Source organism: Lepus europaeus, chromosome 11 (genome assembly GCF_033115175.1).
Source record: "Lepus europaeus isolate LE1 chromosome 11, mLepTim1.pri, whole genome shotgun sequence".
In the NCBI taxonomy this organism is placed as follows: Eukaryota; Metazoa; Chordata; class Mammalia; order Lagomorpha; family Leporidae; genus Lepus; species Lepus europaeus.
The window spans coordinates 87,326,315-87,349,128 of NC_084837.1; the positions used below are offsets into that span (position 1 = coordinate 87,326,315).

Sequence of the window (22,814 nt, forward strand, 5' to 3'; positions counted from 1 at the left end):
TATTTTATTGAATTGCTTTTCAGTCTTTTTTCTAGGCAAATTAATACCCATATTCTCAAAACAATGAAAATATCAGAATCATAATGAATATATTATAATTCTAACAAATTAGGAAGTGTGTTTCTTTTGAGACTTGCTGTCTTCACCTCTCCTAGCTGACAAGTGAATCAGTATAAGCACCTAGGTACTCAAAAAGTTAATGGAAAATCGAACTAAAAGATAGGGCGGGACATGTACAAGAAGAGCTGGCAGCTTAGTGATCATCAGGTTGATTCAACTCATCTAGCCAATAAGAACTAGAGGAGGTCACTTTCCAGAGTCACATTGCAAGAGTCACACAGACGAGTCCAGAAGCTAGTCCTTTATACATGAATTTAATATCTCTTTTAAGAATCATCTCAAGGATTTCAATGCTAGTGAATATAGCCATGATTTCCAGCTCTAGTGATTCATAGTTACAATTATCTACAATTGGAGATTAACCTCAACAGAAAAGATCAACAATCTGACACCTTTTAGGTAATGTATCCACCAATACAAAGTGCTGATGACAACAGCACCCTAGATCATAGTATTTAGTCGTTTCAACTCACCTAGATGGAGAAGAAGGTAAAAGTCTCAAGTTAGAAGAAAGTAAGGATAACAGAGAAACTAAGTAAATTAAAAAAAAAAAAACAGTTACCTGTATTAATAACTTTAGGTATAGGATCAATTTCTTCATCTACGACAAAAGGTTCTGGCCTTGGGAAGACCTGCACATCAGCTGTTAGGTGGCCACACTTGAGAATAGCATGGAAAGGTGTATATGCCAGATCTATCAATTTTCTAGAATATGATGATTAATATTAATATGATACACAGTAATTTTTCAAGATGCAAAGTTTGTTTTCCCTTCACGTTGACTCTAAACCCAAGATCTGACCATTTGTGAAACAAACCTGATATTTACAAATAAATGGCCTTGATTCTTTCTAAAAATTCATTTATTTGTGAAACTGACAGAGACAGAGAGACAGAGAGCTCCCATCTGCTGGTTCACTTTCCAAATGCCTGCTATGGCTGGGACTGGGCCAGGCTGAGCTGAGAGCTAGGATGTCAATCCAGGCCTCCCATGTGGGTGGCAGGAGTCAGATGGCTGCCTCCCAGGATCTGTATTGGTAGGATGCTAGAGTCAGGAGCAGAGCCAGGTATGGAACCCAGGCACTCCAATATGGGATGCAGGTGTCTTAACTGCTACACCAAACATTTGCCTCAAATCTGACATTTTTAGTGAAATTTCAATTATGAAAAGCCCAAAAAGCAAGGCAATCTTTGAAACTGTAAGGAAGTCAGTATCTACAATATCTACAGACATTAGAGATTTAGTCATGCTCAATTTAAAAGGGACTGATCTTTTACAAAATCAATACTATAATTTTATCTGAGAAAAGTACAATGGGCAAAATAAAAGGACAATTAGAAACAGTAAAACCGAAATTCCTGCTGGATCCCAAATTATAGCATTGGATTGTAAAAAGGCAAAAAAGCTCAACGCATATACTCACCCAAACATAGACTGTACATTTTTCAAGCACAGGGGGCCATCAATAGTAAAAATCTGCCCTTCACCATTGTTTAAGTCTATGAGACGTTCAAGGCATTCCAAGGAATCCGTGCTCTGAAGCTACAAAGCAAAAAGGATGACCCCTTCAAAATGGCACAAAATGCTAGATCACTCCCGGTACACCAACGTCACAGCCATCATAACAACACAGGCAATAAATCACGAGATGATTTTTTAAACAGCCAGTATGAGAAGGAAATGACTATCACAGTCTGACTCAAGGTTACAAGGGAAGAATGTCGTATAAATGACATGAGTGCAGTTACTTCATTCAGAAGTAGCTTTGTAAGGATTCTCAAAGGTGACCAGTTAGTATTACACAGCATCTTCCCTCCAAAGTGTTTATAACACCTTTTGGAAAGAACAATCATTATTTACATCTTACAGAGAGAAAAATTAAGGGTAGAAAGGTTAAATAACTTTCCCAAATAAATGGTAAAACCAGGAAGTAATGTGTCTAGTAAACATACAGTAGAGTCATGTTTACCTAAAAAATCAAAGTACACCTGTGTTAACATTTCCATTGAAATGGGCAGAAGAATTTCTAAACAAGGGAAATAACTAACTCCAAAAAGAACGTCTCACACCTTCAGCACTCATCATGAAGATGGATAGCAACTCTATGTTCCCAAAATAGGGCAACACTAATATTTCAGTCTTTTCAAATATAGGCAGCGACAGCCTCTGCTGAAAATAATGGAGTACAATGTTACAGAATATATAGAATAAAAGTAACTGCATATACTAAAAAATAAACTAAGCCCTAAAATCTATATAATCAAACTGAAAGAACTTAGTAAACAGTATTACCTCCTCCAAGTTTGCCATGCACATGATATACAACTTCGATGGGAAAGGAAAGGGCAGTGGGAACCTGTTGCTCTCACTTCTTTGATTGTGAGTAGCCAGGGAATGCCGCAGGGACCCTCTACCAATGCCAAGACAGCCATCCGTCACCAGGACAACCTGTTTGCAAACAGAGAGGTTTGTACATTTCAGTACCATTTAGCAATGTTTTCACTACTAAAAAGGGGCATGAGGAAGCTCTGTGTGGTGATAGAGAAGTTCAGTACCTTTATTACAGCAGTAGTTACACAGCTACATGCATTTGTTAAAACCCAGTGAGAGGCCGGCACTGTGGCACAATGGGTTAAAGCCCCGGTCTACAGCGCCAACATCCCATATGGGCACCAGTTTGAGTCCCGGCTGCTCCACTTCTGATCCAGCACCCTGCTATGCACCTAGGAAAGCAGTGGAGGATGGCCCAAGTCCTTGGACCCAGGCACCCATACGGGAGACCTGGAAGAAGCTCCTGGCTCCTGGCTTTGGATCAGCCATTGTGGCCACTTGGAGAATGAACCAGTGGATGGAAGACCTTTCTCTCTCTCTCTCTCTCTCTCTCTAACACTCTCTGTAATTCTTTCAAATAAATAAAATAAATCTTAAAAAAAAAAACCTCAACAAACCAGGTACTTAAAATCTATGCATTTTTACTCTATTCATCTAATTAAGCCTTTTAAAAAAAGCTTGTCTTTGGACACTTTAAAAAAGAACAAAAATATTTATAACTAATTCTTACTTAACTGTATTAAAATTAGAACCCCATCTCTTCCATAAGAGATGTCCCTAAGTAGTACCACCAGAGGTTGGAGTTGTGGTACAGTGAGTTTAACCACCATTTGGGATGTCCACATTCCACATGGAAAGGCTGGTTCAGGTCTCATATGCTCTGTTGAAGCAGATGATGGCCCAAGTACTTGTACCCCTGGCACCCATGTGGGAGATGTAGATGGAGTTTCAGGCTCCTGGCTTGGGCTTAATCCAGCCCGGGCTGTTGTGGCCACTTGAGGAGTGAGCCAGCAGATGGAAGATCTCTATCTGTCTTTCTCTCTTTCTCTGTCACTCTGCCTTTCATATATAAAAAAAATAGATTTGAAAGTCAGAGAGAGAGAGAAAGGGAGAGAGAGGAAGAGAGTGAGAGAGAGGAGAGACCGAGAGATAAATCTCTCCACTGGTTCACTCCCCAAATGGCCACAGTGGCTGGGGATAGGCCAGGCTAAAGTCAGGAGCCAGGAGCTTCTTCTGGGCCTCCTGCGCGGGTACATGGGCCCAAGGATTTGGGCCATCTTCTACTGCTTTCCCAGGCCATAGCAGAGAGCTGAATCGGAAGTGGAGCAGCCGGGACTTGAAACAGAACCCATATGGGATGCCAGCACTACAGATGGCGGCTTAACCTGCTGCACAACAGCGTTGGTCCCCCAAAATAAATAAATCTTAAAAAAAAAAAAGTACCACCACAGAAGTCAGAACTTTGCCACTTGATTTTCAAAGACAAAAAACTCTATTCCTGGTCAACTAAAATGACATCTGCTTTAAAAATATTTTGTATAGGGGCGGGCATTGTGGCACAGCAGGTGAAATTGCTGCTTGGGATGCCCAAATCAGAGTGTTGGTTCAAGTCCTGGCTCCCCTGTTTCCAAATCCTGTTCCTGCTAATTCAACCTGGGAGGAAGCAGATGATGACTCAAGTACTTGGGCCCCTGCCATCCCTGCAGGGATAGGATGGAGTTCCAGGCTCCTAGTTTCCGCTTGGCCCAGCTCTGGCTGTTGCAGGCATTTGGGGAGTGAACCAGTGGGTAGAACAGATCTCTCTCTCTGTTACTCAGCCTTTTAAATAGATAGATAGATAGATAGATAGATAGATAGATAGATAAATACCAATAACAGATGGTAGTGTAAAATCACTTTCTGCTTCCTCATTGCTTTCAGAGACACCTAACAGTAGAGGGTAGACTTCCTAACTACGCCAACATAGGATTATTTTTGCTCTCCCTAGCCTAGCCAGTAACTTGATAATAATAGGCCACAACACTGGCATTTATTACAAAAGGTCAAGAATGCTCCATAGGGGCTGGTGTTGTGGCACAGTGGGTAAAGCTACCACCTGCAACTCTGGCATCGTATATGGGCTCCAGTTTGAGTTTTGGCTGCTCCATTTCTATTCCAGCTTCCTGCTAATGCACCTGGGAAAAGCAGTAGAAGATGGCCCAAGTGCTTGTGTCCCTGCCACCTACGTGGGAGACCTGGAGCTCCTGACTCCTGGCTTTGGCCTGGTCAGCTCCCAGCCATTGTGGCCATCTGGGAAGTGAACCAGTGGATGGAAGATCTCTCTCTCTCTTTTTTTTATTTTTAAGATTTTATCTTATTATTTATATGAAAGAATTACACAGAGAAAGGAGAGGCAGAGAGAGAGAGGTCTTCCATCTGATGGTTCACTCCCCAGTTGGCAGCAATGGCTGGAGCTGCGCCAATCCAAAGCCAGGAGCTTCCTCCAGGTCTCCTACGTGGGCGCAGGGGCCCAAGGACTTGGGTCTCCTCCACTGCTTTCCCAGGCCACAGCAGAGAGCTGGATCGGAAGTGGACAACCGGTGCACACATGGGACGCTGGCACTGCAGGTGGCAGCCTTACCTGCTATGCCACAGTGCCGGCCCCCTCTCTCTTTGTAACTCTGACATTCAAATAAATAAATAAATCTTAAAAAAACAAAACAAAACAAAACAAAAAACAACTTCATTGATCCCTCAAGGGATCTCATTGTTTGGGAAGATATTTCATTAATTATAAGGAATTAATTTCCTTTTCCAAGTACCAGCAATGGCTATATAATGACTTATATCTGTCATTAGGTTTTCCAGATGCTCTGTGATAATGAAATATTTTGTGAAATGTCAAAATATGACCAATTTTACTCAGATAATGAAGGCAGAGTCCAGCTGTCTAAAATCCTGATTTTTAAAAATTCCACATTTAAATAAATTTCATAGTAACTAATTATAAAAACAACTATTAATAACTACTACCTTTAATACAGCCCTTTAGATTTGACTTAATCAAAATACATCAAGCAAGTCTAAATGGACTCAGTCTCAGGCCCTTGTACTCAGAGTATGGTACATCTCAAATTCAGATTCTTCCTTTACTAAAGGAAGAAAAATATTAAAGGGCAAAAGTCTGCATGGTACACAGGTCTGGTTCTTAAAAATTTTGAGTTTCTCCTCTAAACCGTAGAAGAAATAATAAATGAAACAGTGTTGAGCTGCTAGCTTCCAATTCAGAAGATATTAATAAAAAAATTCAGTATTGTTAGGAAATTAGATATTGTGAGCTTACCAAAATAAATAATGCCTAAAAAGTGATGCATCAAGCTTTTTTTTATTTCTGAAAGTAAACTGATCAAAAGGTATTTCCTAGGGCTGGTGGTGTGGTGCACCAGTTAAGCCACTGTCTATGATGCCAGCATCCCATATGGGTGCCAGTTTGAGTTCCAGCTGCTCCACTTCTGATCCAGCATCCCTGCCAATGGACTGGGAAAGCAGTAGATGGCCTAAGTGCTTGGGCCCCTGTACCTATGTGCGAGACCTGGAAGAAGCTCTTGGCTCCTGGCTTCAGATAGGGCCAGCTCTGTCCACTGTGGACATTTGGGGAGTAAACCAGTAGATGGAAGACCTCTCTGTATCTTCCTCTCTCTGTCTGCAACTCTGCCTCTCAACTAAGTAAATAAATCTTAAAAAAAAAAAAAAAGAGGTGGTCAGAGCCAGCAAACTACAGCCCACAGGCCAAATCTAGCCCACTGCCTACTTTTGTAAACAAAGTTTTATTTGAACATGCCTTTTCATTTACTTGTTACCAATGGTTGCTTTCATGCTACAGCAGCAGAATTGAGTGGTTGCCATAGATACCTACAAAGCCTAAATACAGAAAAACACTGCTGCTAACTTCTGTTGTAGACCACTGTGATTCTCTTTTAGCAATGATTTTGTTTTCCTTCTTCAAAATATGCTGCTACTTCTCAAGGTATCTGCTTACTACAAACTTCTAGTTCTCTTTGTTACTATCCCGCTCTGATTTGATGCTGACTGTGGATCCGCTATGGACTCTAAGAGCCACAGATTTTATGACATTCACACTCCTCATTTTTTAGACAACTCAGGTAGTTGAGACTGTGAAAAGTCTGCTGAACAAAAGCTACACTGAGATAATGAAGACGAACTGCAGTGTACTGAGGTTTAAATTCTGCTACTCAAAATCATAACAACCCCTTCCAGGGAGCGTAGTTCCAAAAAACTATTGTGAGCCCTTTGTGTTTCATACAAACAGCACTGGTTTGCAGTAAGCCAATTTACCAGGCAGATGCTTTCCTTAAGGCATCACTTTGTTGCTTTCTGAGCACATCAGAGTGATACAGATTAGATCAGCGTGATGTGATTAGAGTGATTTAGTGTTATCTTTTAAAAAAGATACCAAAAGTATAAAATGTGGTTTGTGGAACTTACAATGCCTGCTGTGTCAGAGCCTGAAGCAGATCAAAGCACCTCAGTGGTCAATGTGTTTAACTTAGGGCAACAAAAAGAACTGATCGTTCATTACCTGGCAGGGAGTCGCACCACCCCACTCTTGCTGGACGACACTGCACACACCAGCCAGTGCAGACTCCAGGCAGGTCTTGTCATAATCCTCCATGTTGCTCAGGGCTTCCTTATTGAATGAAAGAAACACTGTTCACCATCCTTCACTGTGCAATCTGTCATCAGAGAACAGCATGGACTGTCCCGGTATGGCCGTTACACAGGGACACGGTGCTGCTGAGAGCTCAGAGCACAGGTCATGAAGAAAAATGGCAATACCAGCCTCAACTCTCAAGGATAATTAAAAGAACTTCCCTTTATTCAGTTCTCTTACTCGGTGAGAGTACATGGTCTACTATTTATATTTTCTTAAATGGGCTTGAAGGGAAAAACTGCAATGAAGAACATTTAAACCTATTATAAAAATAGTGAGAAAATTTACTGAATAGCAACTGTACCCACAACACCATTCTAGGTACTTCATATGTATTTAATCATCACAAAAATATAAGATACAGAGTACTAGCCCTCTTTTTCAATGAGGAAACTGAGATACAGGAAGATTAAGTAACTTTCCCAAGTCTCATGACTAGAAGTGGCAGATTCGAGATCTGAAACCAAGCAGTCTGACTCCTGGTCATAAGCATTACACCTCACTCCTTATATAGCAGTTCTGTACATTTCAGAAGTGCTAACATGAAAAAAATTCCCTTATAAGAAAGCCAGTACAATTATGAAAAAGCTTTTGAGTTGCTTAAAATATGTTAAATGTTTTGGCCAGCGCCGCGGCTCACTAGGCTAATCCTCCGCCTTGCGGCACCGGCACACCAGGTTCTAGTCCCGGTCCGGGTGCTGGATTCTGTCCCAGTTGCCCCTCTTCCAGGCCAGCTCTCTGCTGTGGCCCAGGAGTGCAGTGGAGGATGACCCAAGTGCTTGGGCCCTGTACCCCATGGGAGACCAGGAGAAGCACCTGGCTCCTGCCATCGGATCAGCGCGGTGCGCCGGCCGCAGCGCGCTACCGCAGTGGCCATTGGAGGGTGAACCAACGGCAAAAGGAAGACCTTTCTCTCTGTCTCTCTCTCACTGTCCACTCTGCCTGTCAAAAAGATAAAATAAAAAATAAAATAAAAAAAATGTTAAATGTTTTAACAAAAATTATATTGCTTATATATAAAAAACAATTCAAACTTCCTTGATTTTGGATTTCTAAACTGCCCAACCATCATTAAACTATTCCATTTAATTCCACAGATACTTAGCAAGTACTCACTGTGGTCAAGGCACTGTTTTAGGCAATGGTGGAAATTTTAATGATGTAGAGATGTTATCAGAAAGTAAACTCTTGGGCATATCACAGAAAACACTTTTGGAAGATAGCACTTATCAACTGGGGTTTAAAAATTATAATTTCTGAGGTCAGTGCTGTGGCGCAGCAGGTTAAAGCTCTGGCCTGAAGCGCTGGCATCCCATATGGGTGCTGGTTCTAGTCCCGGCTGCTCCTCTTCTGATCCAGCTCTCTGCGATGGCCTGGGAAAGCAGTGGAGGATGGCCCAAGTCCTTGGGCCCCTGAGCCCATGTAGGAGACCCAGAGGAAGCGCCTGGCTCCTGGCTTCGGATCAGTGCAGCTCCAGCCGTTGTGGCCATCTGGGGAGTGAACCAGTGGATGGAAGACCTCTCTCTCTCTCTCTCTCTCTACCTCTCTCTCTCTACCTCTCCTCTCTCTGTAACTGTGACTTTCAAGTAAAATAAATAAATCTTTTAAAAAATTACAATTTCTTGGGATCTATAACTCAAAGCTATTTGTTGGTGAGAAAATAACAATTTGAATTGCTCTACAATAAATGTTTTCATAAGGAAGGGCTGTTTTTCATTTCTTCAAGTTCTATAGCAAAATAGAGAAAAGGAAAGAACATAAAGACCCTAAACTTGAGGGAATGGAGCACTGACTGCTTGCCTTTCCTCAAGGAATCACATAAAACCAAGAGAAGACAACTACAACACACAGCCTAACTCCTAGCTCAGCCACAGAAAGGCCTAAGAATTAGTAGTTGCGGACCCTTGTTCTATAGCTACACATAAAAAGTACTCATTGACTTTTTATTAAATATTTCCAAGTTCTAGAAATTTGGTGTGATATTAAGCACTGTTTTCCTTCTAATACTTTTGGGCCCTGTACAAGCAATAACAATTCCTTTTGTTACCTGTAAGGTGTTGTAATCTCGTGTGAAGGGGACCATCAGCTCCCAGAGTGATGAAAAAACCACCAAGGCTGTAAATTCGAGCTTATAATTTGTGGCCATGTGCTCAAACAGCATCGTCAAACCATGGGCTGCTAGGTGCTTCCGCTGGTACTCCTCAGAGCCCTCAACAGACACAGGGCGGGTCATGGAGAGGGACACGTCCATTACCACCACCGTCGGCATGATGAAAATGATCCCAGTGTTTCCAACGAGAATGTGGACAGCGTGCTACCAACACAGAAATGCTGTTGAGAATAAATAAGGTTTTTCTCACCATTATTTTAACCAGTTTCTCAGAAATGCATGGAGGCAAACCCCATCTGAGTGGAAGTGAAGGCAATCTACAGAGACTTCAGCAAGAGGGAAGCAAGCAGCTTAGCGCACTGTGAGGGCTGTCACCCTGTCTCCCATGTGACAGCCATTAAAGCAAGGACCACCTTAAGTGTATCCATTGGGAAAATTCAGGTAGCCCTTAACCTTCTTACTTTCAACTTTTCCACAATTTAATATAATAAACACTCCTACATCTCCTCTCCAACACTTAACTTATTGAAGAATATTTCTATTTGTCATATGTTGGTGCACTGACAATCAACCATTCTTTTTTGGCATTTTCAGTATCTTAATACAATAGTATTAGCACAACTGTTGATTTTGTTGTGTGGTGTCCTTTTTAAAATTAAAATGGATGTAAAATATAAAAATAAAAAAAAACAAGTAAAATCATAATGCAAGTTAGACAAAGCTGGAAGTCATTAAGCACAACAAAGCAACAAACTGTAGCCTCAGTAGCACTTATTTTACACAAACTGGCCAATGGTGCTTTAATTGTGAAGAAAAAGAAAATTAAAGAATATGTATAAAAGCTAGAATTAGCTCAAGAAAGAGAGAAGAGAGCGACAGCAGAGGGAGCTCTCATCTGCTGGTTAATCCCCCAAATTCCTGCAACAGTCAGGACTGGGCTGGCCTGAAGCTGGGAGCCAGGAACTCAATCCAGGTCTCCCACATGGGTGACAGGAACCCAGCTACTTTGAGTTATCATCTGCTGCTGCTCACGTCCACACTGGTGGGAAGCTAGAGCCAGGAATCAAACTCAGGCACTCTGATATGGGATATAGGTGTCTTAACCACTAAGCCAAATCTGTGCCAAACATGAGAAATATTTATATAAAGAATGGAGGGAGGCCACCACTGTGGCACAGTAGGTTAGGCCTCTGCCTGAGGTGCCAGCATCCCAGATAGGCACCAATTCATGTCTCGGCTGTTCCTCTTCTGAGCCAGTGGAGGATGACTTGGGTGCTTGAACCCCTGCACCCACGTGGGAGACCTGGAGGAAGCTCCTGGCTACTGGCTTCAGTTTGGCCCAGCTCTGTCCATTGCAGCCAATTGGGAGTGATCCAGAGGATGGAAGACCTCTTTGTCTCTCTCTCTGTCTGTAACTCTGCCTCTCAAATAAATAAATCTTAAAAAAAAAAAAAAAAAAGAATGGAGAAAAATAGGTCACAAGATTATATGTATACATTGCTAATAAATTCATAAAACCATATTGCATATATTATTTACAATTAGGAGGACTCCAGGTGGATATAAATAGGTTAGAAATTTAATATCCATGGGGCCGGTGCTGTGGTACAGCAGGTTAAAGCCCTGGCCTGAAGCGCCAGCATCCCATATGGGTGCCAGTTCTAGTCCCAGCTGCTCCTCTTCCGATCCAGCTCTCTGCTATGGCCTGGGAAAGCAGTGGAAGATGGCCCAAGTGCTTGGGCCCCTGCACCGGTGTGGGAGACCTTGAAGAAGTTCCTGGCTCCTGGCTTTGGATTGGTGCAGCTTCGGCCGTTACGGCCATCTGAGGAGTGAACCAGTGGATGGAAGACCTCTCTCTCTGTCTCTACTTCTTTCTGTAACTCTGTCTTTCAAATAAATAAAATCAGTCTTAAAAAAAAAAAAGGAAAGAAATTTAATATCCAGTATTTTCTTTTTTGGGGGACTCATTTAAAAAAATTTAACAGTGGCCAGACTACTTGTCTTGGTACAGTACCCAAGTGCAAACATGTGATATCCTAAAATTCTATGGGCAAGTAGGCTGCTGGGAACTCACCATACTGCCATTGAAACAATGTTATCCATGGGGGGAAGGTCAACTAGGAAAAGCCTTTCACTACATAATGGCTTCAGAACATTGGAAATATATTGTTATATTTCGTGTATCCAACATCAATGAAGTTAAGCTGGCGGGGTGGGGATGGGTGGGGAATGAAGCAGGATTACTTTCCCAGACTCCTTTGAATTGTAAAACATTTCACCATTGTGGTGGGAAAAAATTAAAATATGTACCCCTTTTCTCTGCCTCACTGAACAGTGTGTGCTAAGAGGATGACTTAGCAACATCACTCTAAACACCAACACTACCCAGCAAACTGATGCCCTGATGTTGCACTTTATACCAGCAATTCCTCAACTGCGGGCCAGATCACTCCTCCCACACTCCAAGGATCCAGAGGCTGTCGTGGTGTTTTGGTGCTGTCTCTATAGAATGTTTAGAGGTTAGCCTGCATTCCATTTGTATCTGTGATCATTCTTATTTGCAGCTTCTTGGCTGTTGTGGGCTTTTAGAAAGCCGGGTGACCAAGCTGTCCAAAGTAAAAGTTAGTTTCGAAGCTCTGAGGGCTTGTGGGTTTCCCGGAGCTTAGGTGTATCAACTTGGTACTATTTTGTTCACTTCTGTGTTACTCAGGAAGTGAGGTCCTGTACAACACTGGTTCTACTACACTACAACGGACCATAAGCTCACCTAGGGCAGAGAGTAGGTCAGATTTTGCCGACTGGACTTACTATAGTAACCAGCGCACGTTGGTTCTCAACAAATATGTGATGACTACTACACTACTATCAACACATGGAACAATTCTTTAGCAAATCACACGACACATTTTAACTCTGAACACCAGCTACACATATCCCGCTGATTCAAGCTGAGCTCCCAGGGACTCCTACACCTGTGCCCAGATCAAGTTTACCCAGTTCCTAATGGCAGTGCCATTCAAGCACGCAGGACTTTGCGTCTTCAGAGTTGGGGATTGTGGGGAGTACAGTCATCACCTCTTTGGAGAATGGGAAATAGCGGACACAGATTTGGATCAAGCATTTAAAAACAGCAACAATAACAACAACAAACCAGTCCTGGCCCATGAAATCTGCCGTAACACGGTGGGTGCCCACGGCTGCCAGCCTCGCCTTCTCTGAAGGCGCCTTTGGGGCTGGCGTTTCCTCCTGACTGACGCGCTTGCCTTCCCTCTCGAGCACACTGTTAGCCGTGGCCAAGTCGTGGGAAGCCAATTAATTTGGTATTCAGGTTGGATGTAAGCAGCACAGAAGCAAAAGGAGGAGTTGAATGTTCCTGAACAATGATCCACTCTGGCAGGCTAGGCCTGACTTAAAAAAATAAAAAATCTCCACTCCCCCACCCCACCCAGAAAATCGCTGCCCACCGGTCTAGCGATGTCCTCGTCACCTGGGCTGATCCTACCCTTTGCAGTCCCCCATCCCACCCCGCACCCACACCTTTGCCGCGAGTAGCTTCCAACTCGGTGTCGGCTTTCTCCCGGGAAGAGACCCTCGCCTGTTGGATTTGGCCTTAGATGCCAAGACCCCTTCTGCTACCCGTGCAGAACCCCCTGCCTGAGAACGAGCCCTGCCCAGAGCACCGGTCCGGGGCAGTCTGCGCCCAGGGGCCGCCCGGCTCCTCCGAGGCTCCCCGCCTACCCCTGTCAGCCGGACTTGGGGTCCCTCCCGAGCTCCCAGCCACAGCTCCACCCTACAGACAGGACTCCCACGTGCGGGACGCGTCTGGGGAACACGTTTACCTTAGAAATCAAACAATTTCTTCGCGATCTGGAAATCTTCCACGGGCAGAGGGGGCGAGACCGTGCCGGGTCCGCGGAGCCGAGGAGCCCGGGTCACAGGAGCGCTGGGAGGCCGGGCGCAGGGCCCCGGAACCGGCGCCTCCGAGACGGCGCGGGGCAGCCCCGGGCGGCGAGAAGGCCGGCGCGGGCGCTGCCTCGTTCCTCACCCCCAACTCCTTCAGGCGTAGCCCCAGCCAGCAGCGAAGGACAGCCGCCGGCCCCCGCTCTCCCTCGCCCACCGCAAGCCCATCGCAGGTCACAGTCCGTCTGCCTAAACTTTCCGTGCGCGCGCCACAGCCGGAACTATAGGGCCGCGCGACAAAAGCGAACCGGGCGCCCGCACCGAGCGCGGGGCGGGGCTTCGGCGACGGCCCGAAGCCGGGCTGTGTGGCTCGGCAGGGACGCCAGGGGGCGCGTGTCTCCGTGAGCATCCCGCTGCGCCTCCCACGAGCCCTCCGCTCTGCGCAGCCCCGGCTGGGTCTGCCCCCGCCCGCCTCCCTCCCCGACCCCAGGCCCTCTCCCCCGTGGACCCGTGGGGCCTCTCTGCTGTCCCGGGACCGTGTAACCAATTCACACTTCCGTCCCTTCACTGACGGGGGCCCAACCTAACCCTCACGGCTCCGGGCCACCCTGCATACTCCCCCCTCAGGTCCTCAAGCAGGCGACAGAATCTTCCTCGGGCTCTTAGAAAACAAACAGAAAAACCCGGTCATGTTTGTCCTAGGAGGGCGCCCACAGAAGCTCGGTGTGTTTTCCTTAGCCGACTTGAGCCCAGACGTGACCTCTTGGTTTCTGCAGCCTCCATGCCCACCTTACCTCCCTGCCCCTACTGGGAGGGAAGCCCAGGGAAGGTTCGGTCGGTCCCCCCATGGCTGAGGGCCCGCGCCTGCCTCTGGCCATCTGCAGCCTGCGTCTAGTGAGCTCCTCCAAGAAGCGAGAGGTGACCGCCTTTGCAGCCACGTGGGGAGCCCGCAGTGCCAGCCAGAGGTAGGCTTGGACGGGTGCCAACCGGCTCCCGGGCAGTTACTGGTCAAAGAACAATGCTGTACCACATATGCTCCAAGTGGGAACAGAAAGGCCTCCAGAAAACCTAAGGCATGGGCCTGTCTGTCTGTCGGCGGGCGGGATGGGGCGACATAGGGGGTGGGAGGATGCTAGGAGCAGCCAAGTGTGTCTGCCATGTCACAGCCTGTTCTGGGGGAGAGCGTGGGCCCAGGGCCTTGCAGTCCCTTCCTGTCTCCTTGTGAGAGCAGAGGTGGCTGAGAAAGACCCTGGGGTTAGCCTTGCCAGCGTCAGGGCCTAGGGTACCTGTTGGCTTCCACACTTGCCCCAGCCTGGCTGGTCTCGACCATCTCAAGACGGTGCTGTGCCTGAGCAGGCGTGGGGCTCTGGGTAAGTAGAGCTGAGGTCTGATTGTTTCCTCCTGATTTCTTTCCTTTCCCTATTAGGGGCTTGGGGCCAAGACTGTGTGGGTAGGGGTGTCCTCCGGTTACTCATGTGAGGCTGGCTCAGCCAGAGGGCTTCTGGTTCTCCTGGTAGGTCCAGCTCAGCACCAGGATCTTACCTGGTTCTAAAGCTGAAGTTTATTTGTTTGCTGACAAGTGGTCAGGTCTTGGTGACCCAGTTCTCCTCAAGAATGGGCTTTTGGGAGACTTGGAAATCAAAAGATCTATTTATTAAAATCGATGATGAAACGTGGCGCTACCAAGAGTTCCGTGGCGCTCAGAGCAACTGGTAAGAGTTTTGATTTGTTTCCCTCCTTAGTGGGATCCAATTAAAAAATCAGAAGATTGTTCAGTGCATATCAAATCAAAGCACATCGGCACAAAGAGTTAGAAGGGCTTAAAGGAGATGTCTTTCAAGCCACGGCTGGCTGATAGATTTCTAGATTTCTTTTCCCCACTCAAGAGACCCTCAACACTAGCATTTCCACACACATTAAAGGAATCAATCACAGCTTCTTTGGTATAATCTCCCATCCCCTTTATTTTTTTTCCTCTGCCTTGAGATAGGGAAGTGCTGTCACAGAGGCTTTGGAAGGCACAGCGGTTTGATCCCCAGGCTGGCAGAGTAAAGGTTAGTCACAAACACCACGCTACTCCCAGGGGTTGGTGCTGAGGCTCAAAGGGAGGTCCTGACCTCTGGTTCTCCTGGGGCCTGTGTTGCAAGTACAGGTTCCTCAGGCCCCACTGCCTGGACTGTTCTTCTGAGAAGCGTTGTTGTTCAGTTCCCAAGACGACTTGGCCTCTACAGAGATGAAGGTTAAGGAGAAATGAAGAAAAAGTAGAATAAGATGGGCCTTGGGAGGAGGAAGCGGGGGGCCACATCTCTCTCTCTCTCTCTCTCTCTCTTTTTTTTTTTCATTTTTCCTCCCCTGTCTTTCTCCTGTGCTATCCCTCTCTCATCACCTTGCTGCCGCCCCCTCTAGCCTGGACCAAGTCTGCTCCCATATCATTCTTCCACACTCCGGGCTCTCTCTTTTCCCCCCACCCTTTCTCCCTCACATTCCACCATGTGCACCAAAGTAGAAGACCTGGGAAATCATGGCTATGACCTTTCTCTTCTGAAAAAATCCTATTATGGAAATTTTCCAATATACACAAAGTCAAAGGGCGATGCCTTAGTAAATCCCCAGCTTCCACTGCCAGTTCAACCCTCGGTCTTGTTTCAGTCACATCCCTACTCGCTTCTCCCTGGTACAGATTCCAGATAGTGTAAATATTTCAGGATGTATCTCAAAAGAGAAGAACTTATCTTAAAAAAAATTAACTACAGGGGCCAGCCCCTGATATAGCAGGCAACGCTGCCATCTGTGATCCCAGCATCCCATATGGACACTGGTTTGAGTCTTAGCTGCTCCATATCCGATCCAGCTCCCTGCCATTTGGGGAGTGAACCAGCTGGTGGAAGATCTCTCCCTCTCCCACTCTCTGTAACTCTGCCTTTCAAATAAATAAATACATTTTTTAAACTATAATACTATTATCAAATTTAAAATAATTAATAATACATCCCTAATGTCATCAAAAATGTAGTCAAGGAGCAGGCGTTGTGGCACAGTGAATTAAGCTGCCACTTGGGCACTGACGTCCCATTGTGGAAGGCCTGGGTTCTAGTCCTGTCTCCATTTCTTCTGACCCGCTCCCCGCTAATCACCTGGGAGACTGTAGATGATGGCGCAAGTGCTTAGGCCCCTGCCAGCTACTTAGGAGACCTGGATGGAGCTCCTGGTTCCTGGCTTCAGCTCAGCCCAGCCCTGGCTGTTGCTGGCATTTGGGGAGTGAACCAGCAGATGGAAGATATATCTCCTTTTCTGTCATTATGCTTTTCAAATAAATAAAAATCAATAAACATTTTTTAAAAAGAATTTGGTTAGCTTTCAAATATCCAGTTGTCTCATAAACATGGTGAATTTGACTTCTTTACACTTGGAGTATTTGAATCAGGATCCAGATAAGAGCCAGACACTGCAATCTGGTGGTAACCCTCTGAAGCCCCTTTGGTCTCCAGGCTTCTCCCTCCATGTCTCTCCCCTTGCAATGCATTTGATGAAGACACTGTGGCCCTTTTCTTTTAATTGCTCTCAATCCTCTTTCAGTCTTTTCCAGAGCGTTTGAGAAAACTACAAAGCTTCTCTCTATTCTAAAAGAATGAAAAGACTCACTGAGCAAAGAAAAGCTTTTAAACATTTCCAATTCCAATTAACTTTGCCTCTGCTCTGTGAACCAGGGTGAGCCTTATCCACCACGGATCCCCGGGCTCTATCATGTGATGCTGGGTGTGTGTTTGTGGAGAGAAGACAGGGGCTTGGGGAGGAGGGGAGGTTATTAGAAGTGAAGTCAAAGGGAAAAACAGAATTCATTTGGTGGAAAGAACTTTCTCGAAGAAACTTAAGTGGCATTCCTTTATTAGGGATACTGTCTCTTTTGAAAAATGTTACAACGTCTACATTTTAAAAGTCCCCCCCATGCCTTGGTCTCCCACCTATCTTGCCCGGCTCACCACTTGCTCTGTTAAGACCTCCGTGGCATGTTTCAGTGAAAAAGCAAGTATATGGGGCCGGCGTTATGGTGCAGTGGATTAAATTGCCGCTTGCACTACCAGCATCCCGTATAGGAGTGCTGGTTCAAATCCCAGCTGCTCTGCTTCTGATCCAGCTTCCTACAAATGAGTGTGGGAAGGCAGTGGAGGGTGGCCTAAGTACTTGGGACCCTGCCACTCATGTAGGAGACTGATGGAATTCCAACTCTGGCTTCAGCTGGGAAGACCAATGGATGGAAGATACCCTCCCCCTGCCCTCATAACTGCCTTTCAGATAAATAATCTTAAAAAGAGAAGAAAAATCAGATAGAGCAAATTACAACAAAATGAGATTTCTTACATCATAGAAGTAATTCAAGTCTATGGAGAGAAAAATTCAAAGTTTCAAAATAGTGAAAAATAAGTGCTTCCTTTCCTAGAATCCACTGTTCATATCTCCTTGCCTCAAGTATGGTTCTCCAAGCTGTTGGCTTGGAGAGCTGAAGTGCTTGAGAGTGAGTTGCTTGTTTTTGTTCCTGTTTTTATTCATGTATGGGTGACAGAAGTACAGCTCCCGCATAATCCTTGCAGAATTGTGTCTACATATTTATGTGTGTGTACTGTACATGAGGGGTCTTCAAAAACTTTATGAAAATCTGTCATGTTAAAAAGCTATGTGTGGATTTAAAAAAAACTTTGCACCAAAATAAAATTTTTTTTTTTTGACAGGCAGAGTGGATAGTGAGAGAGAGAGAGACAGAGAGAAAGGTCTTCCTTTGCCATTGGTTCACCCTCTAATGGCCGCTGCGGCAGGCGCATCATGCTGATCCGAAGCCAGGAGCCAGGTGCTTCTCCTGGTCTCCCATGCGGGTGCAGGGCCCAAGCACTTGGGCCATCCTCCACTGCCTTCCCGGGCCATAGCAGAGAGCTGGACTGGAAGAGGGGCAACCGGGACAGAATCTGGCACCCCAATCGGGACTAGAACCCGGTGTGCCGGCGCCGCAAGGCGGAGGATTAGCCTGTTAAGCCACGGCGCCGGCCACACCAAAATAAATTTTATGGGGCTGGTGGTATGGTAATATGGTGATTCTAACATCAGCATTTCCATGTAGGCACCAGTTTGAGTCCCAGCTGCTCCACTTCTGATCCAACTCTTCCACTGCCTGAGAAAGCAGTGGGAGATGGTCCCAGTCCTTGGGCCCCTGCACCCACGTGGGAGACCTGGGTGGAATTCCAGGCTCCTGGCTTTGGCCTGGCCCACCCCCGGCCATTGTGGCCATTTGGAGAGTGAACCAGCAGATGGAAGATCTCTCTTTCCCTCTTTCTCTATAGCTGTGCCTTTCAAATAAATAATTCTTTTAAAAAAGTAAACTTTACTTAAAAATAAACAAAACAAGCTTTTAATTCAATTTTCATCCTTTTTTTAAAAAAAGATTTATTTATTTGAAAGTCAAAGTTACAGAGAAGCAGAAGCAGAGTCAGAGAGAGAGGTCTTCCATCTGCTTGTTCACTACCCAGATGGCCACAATGGTCGCAGCTGGGCCAACCCGAAGCCAGGAGCCAGGAGCTTCTTCCTGGTCTCCCACAAGTGTGCAGGGGCCCAAGGACTTGGGCATCTTCTACTGCTTTCCCAGGCCATAGCAGAGAGCTGGATTGGAAGTGGAGCATCTGGAACCAGCGTCCATATGGGATGCTGGCACTGTAGATGGTGGCCTTTACTCGCTACGTCACAGCACCACAGCCCCCCGGTTTTCTTTTTTTTTCCCAAAAGATTTATTTATTTATTTGAAAGTCAGAGTTAGAGAGAGAGAGAGAGTTAGAGAGAGAGAGAGAGAGATCTTCCATCTGCTGATTCACTCCCTAAATGGCTGGGCCAGGTGGAAGCCAGGAGCCAGGAGCTTCTCCTGAGTCTCCCACGTGTGTGCAGGGGCCCACACACTTGGGCCATCTTCTACTGCTTTCTCCGGTCATTAGCAGGAGCTAGATTGGAAGTGCAGCAGCCAGGCCAAGAATCGAATTGGCACCCACATGGGATGTTGGTGTTTCAGGCAGCAGCTTTACCTGCTACGAAACAGTGCCAGCCCCTCTTCCTGTATCTCTCTCTCTCTATTTATTTTATTTATTTGAAAGACAGAGTTACAGAAAAAGGTAGAGACAGAGATATCTTCCATCTGCTGATTCACTTCCTAAATGGCTTCCACAGTCAGAGCTGGACCAGACAGAAGCCACGAACCAGGAACTTCATTCCAGGTCTCCTACGCAGGTGCTGGGGCTCAAGCATTTTGCTATCTTCCACTGCTTTCCCAGGCCACAGAAGAGAGCTAGATCAGAAGAGGAGCAGCTGGGGCTGGTGCCGTGGCTCACTTGGTTAATCCTCCACTTGTGGCCCTGGCATCCCATATGGACGCCGGGTTCTAGTCCCGGTTGCTCCTCTTCCAGGCCAGCTCTCTGCTGTGGCCCAGGAGGGCAGTGGAGGATGGCCCAAGTGCTTGGGCCCCTGCACCCGCGTGGGAGACCTAGAAGAAGAAGTTCCTGGCTCCTGGCTTCAGATCAGCACAGCTCCAGCCGTTGTGGCCTTTTGGGGAGTGAACCAATGGAAGGAAGACCTTTCTCTCTCTCTTTCTCTCTCTCTCTCTCACTGTCTAACTCTATCTGTCAAATAAATTAAAAAAAAAAAAAAAAGAAGAAGAAGAAGAGGAGCCGTTGGGACTTGAACCAGCACCCATCTGAGATGCCAGCATTGTAGGCACAAGAAAGCTTGTCTTTCCTGTTTTTTTTTTTTAATTTAAATTAAAATAGGTAATTAATTAGAGAGGCAGAGAGAGACAAGTGGAGAGGGGGCCTGGGCTGGGCCAGGCTGAAGCCAGGAGCTTCAAACTAGTTCTCCTACATGATGGCAGGGACCCAGCGCTTGAGTCATCACCAGTGCCCCCCAGCATCTGCATTCGCAGGAAGCTAGGGTTAGGAGGCAGAGCTGGAGTTGGGACTCAAACCCAGCACTCTGACAGGCGATGCAGGCTTCCCAGCTGATAGGTTAACGCACCACCACAACCCCTCTGCACTTTCCTGGTTTTTGTTTGTTTGTTGAAGCATTTTTAAAAAATGAGTAGGGGAGAAAAGAGAGTGGTGGTGGAGAGAGAGAGAGAGAGAATGAGATTTTCAGTCTGCTCATTTACCCTCCAAATGACTACAACAGTCAGGTCTGGGCCAGGCCAAAGCTAGGACCCAGGAACTCCATCCGGGTCTCCCACACGGATTACAGGGGCCCAGTCATTTGGGCCCTCATCTGCTGTGTTCCCAGGCACGTTAGCAGGAAGACAGATTGCAGCACTGGATTGGAACTTCAACTGGTGCTCTGATAGGGGATTTTGGCACAGCTTAACCTGCTGTGCCACAATGCCGACCCCTTCTGGTTTTGTAAATAAGGAATCTGAGGATGAGAGACCTTGGGAGCCTTGTTCCTAGTCAGGCCTGCTACTTTATTAGAGCTTGCAAAGTAGTACTTGTAGGGTAAATCTAGCTCCTGAACCCATTTCCTTTGCTCTTTCACATTCTTCTGCTGTTTGGCCTTGGAATGCCCATTAGTGAGTCATTCAGTGCAGACACAACCCTCCACACTCCCCACTTTCTCTGAATAGAGGGAATGTAAGTTATCTCTGTGTACCCAGGCCCTGGAGGCATTTTAATGTGCCATGCCTATCAGATCTTGTCCACTTCCCACTGTGCAACTGTGCCGTCAACTCCTGATGCAGACCTAGAAATAAACCAGCCTTAGGCACAGACCTTCCATGTCAGACGGAGTTTCCTTTTCTCTGTTAGCAGAGGGTGGGAAAGGCCTTAAGCTTTGGAGGACGAGGAAAGGCCCCCTTGCTGTCCTGCCAAGCTCATTGCCTCGCTGGGAAGGCAGTCCACTCTCCCATGTGGGTGACAGGGACCCAGTTACTTGAGCCATCATTTGCTGCCTCCAGGGTCTGCATTAGCAGAATGAGGAACAGGGTGGCACTCAGCCCAGGCACTCTGATAGGGCATGTGGATGTGCACTAACGCCAGTCCCCGACTTTTGATATTACATAAATAATAGAGGGATCGTTCCAGAAGAAAAGTCACTTGTAATTCCACTTTGTGAATTGTGTTCCTTTTTCCATCTTTCTGGGCCAGAAAGACTGTATCAGACAGTTGACATGAAAGGGAAGGAACTGTTACAGGTCATGGAGGGGAGGGCAGTGGCAGGAGCCAGTTGGTGGGTTCTCTCCCTCAGCTTATATAGAAACAAAAAGCAAGGTAACAATTTGCAAAGAAGTGGAAACTTTTATTTGATTGGCAAGCAACAGTAGAACATCTGGTCTGAGAGAGCAGGAGGAGTGCCGGAGCGGGACACTCACTTTCAGGAAGTGTCCAGGCTTTTTAAGACATTACTATCTGTTCATTGGACCATTTAATGGGGGTGCCCATTGGATGGGGTTTCACATATGTATGTCGATTGGCTTGGAGCTCATGGAGATAGCAGGAGTCTCTTGGAGACAGCCCCATTCTCCTTAGGGTCTCTCTCGGCCCGTCCTCTGCTAGCTCTGGGTGGAAGATTGCAGCTAATTTGAAGATGTGATTAAAACGGCAAAGTTACACATGCAGCACAGGGAGCTATGTGGGGGAGATGGGGGCAGGTCTGGAAAGAAGCTTTCCAGCGGCAGCTGGCAGCCTGCTTGCACAAACTTGCAACCTGCTTGTGCAGGACACAATACCTACAGTCTGAGGGGTCCACAGACTCCTAGCCCCACTGGGTGGCCTCAGGAACCAGATTGGGCTCTGCCACCAGCAGTATAACTAGCAGAGCTCAGCACCCCTCTCCAGGCTCCCAACACCTAGAGCAGCCTCCAGGCACCCGGAGATGAGGCTGGCTGTTCTGCAGGGGGGTGCACACCACAGTGAACTTCAGCAGCCTTGACAGCTGCCTTCATGCTGTTCCAGCTTATTCCGGATGAGGAGCGCAGTCTGGGAGGGGTTACTTGTTTTCAGATGAAAGTAACCCAAAGCAGCATGCCATCTACCTACCCTGGAGACAGCAGGCAACGGAGAGGGGGCAGTCGGTAACTTCAGGCTGAGTCAGCTGATGACTGAAATGGCTTCCAGGTCAACAGGAGGGCCACAAGGTCCCCCCTGCTCTATTCCACTCCCACTTTGATCAGCACCAAGTCGTGGGCTAGGGGTACAGGAGGCTCAGGGAGCCAACTCCTTGGGTTGTCTGGGACATCCCAGACTGTTCTGGGGAGATCTGCCAGTGCCTTCTCTCCAAAGGATTTCCTTAGGACTACTAAAATGTATTTCACACATGACATGTTTTAAAGTTTGCCAAGTGGGGTGGTGTTTGGCACAGTAGTTAAGCTGCCACTTGGGTTACTCCCATCTTGTGTTGCGAAGTACCTGGGTTCAAGTCCCAGGCCTGCTCTCCATCCAGTTTCCTGCTAATGTGACCATAGTAAGTAGCAGGTGATGGTTCAAGTGACTGAGCCCCTGCCACCCACCTGGATTGAGTCCCTGGCTCTTGGCTTCCACCTGGTCTAGTTTTGGCTGTTGCAGGCATTTGGGGAGTGAATCAACCGATAGGAGATCTCTGTCTCTGTCTCTCTGCCTTTCAGATAAATAAAA

General features: G+C 46.5%; 1 protein-coding gene across 3 annotated transcripts in view; it reads right to left on the reverse strand.

Annotated features, from left to right (window-relative positions):
- The window catches only part of INTS14 (integrator complex subunit 14), a 28,888-nt gene extending 15,443 nt beyond the window's left edge, over positions 1-13,445 (reverse strand). Inside the window, exons 1-6 of one of the 3 annotated variants that reach the window (XM_062206157.1) lie at positions 13,113-13,445; positions 9,211-9,477; positions 7,032-7,139; positions 2,414-2,569; positions 1,545-1,663; positions 683-825 (exon numbers count right to left, since the gene is read on the reverse strand). In XM_062206157.1, coding sequence (XP_062062141.1) covers positions 683-825; positions 1,545-1,663; positions 2,414-2,569; positions 7,032-7,139; positions 9,211-9,432 — 748 coding nt within the window. In that variant the 5' untranslated portion in view covers positions 9,433-9,477; positions 13,113-13,445. Of the gene's footprint in view, positions 1-682; positions 826-1,544; positions 1,664-2,413; positions 2,570-7,031; positions 7,140-9,210; positions 9,495-13,112 lie in introns of those variants that run through there. The other 2 variants (XM_062206155.1, XM_062206158.1) reach the window with 2 other exon arrangements.
- Positions 13,446-22,814: the final 9,369 nt, after the last annotated feature.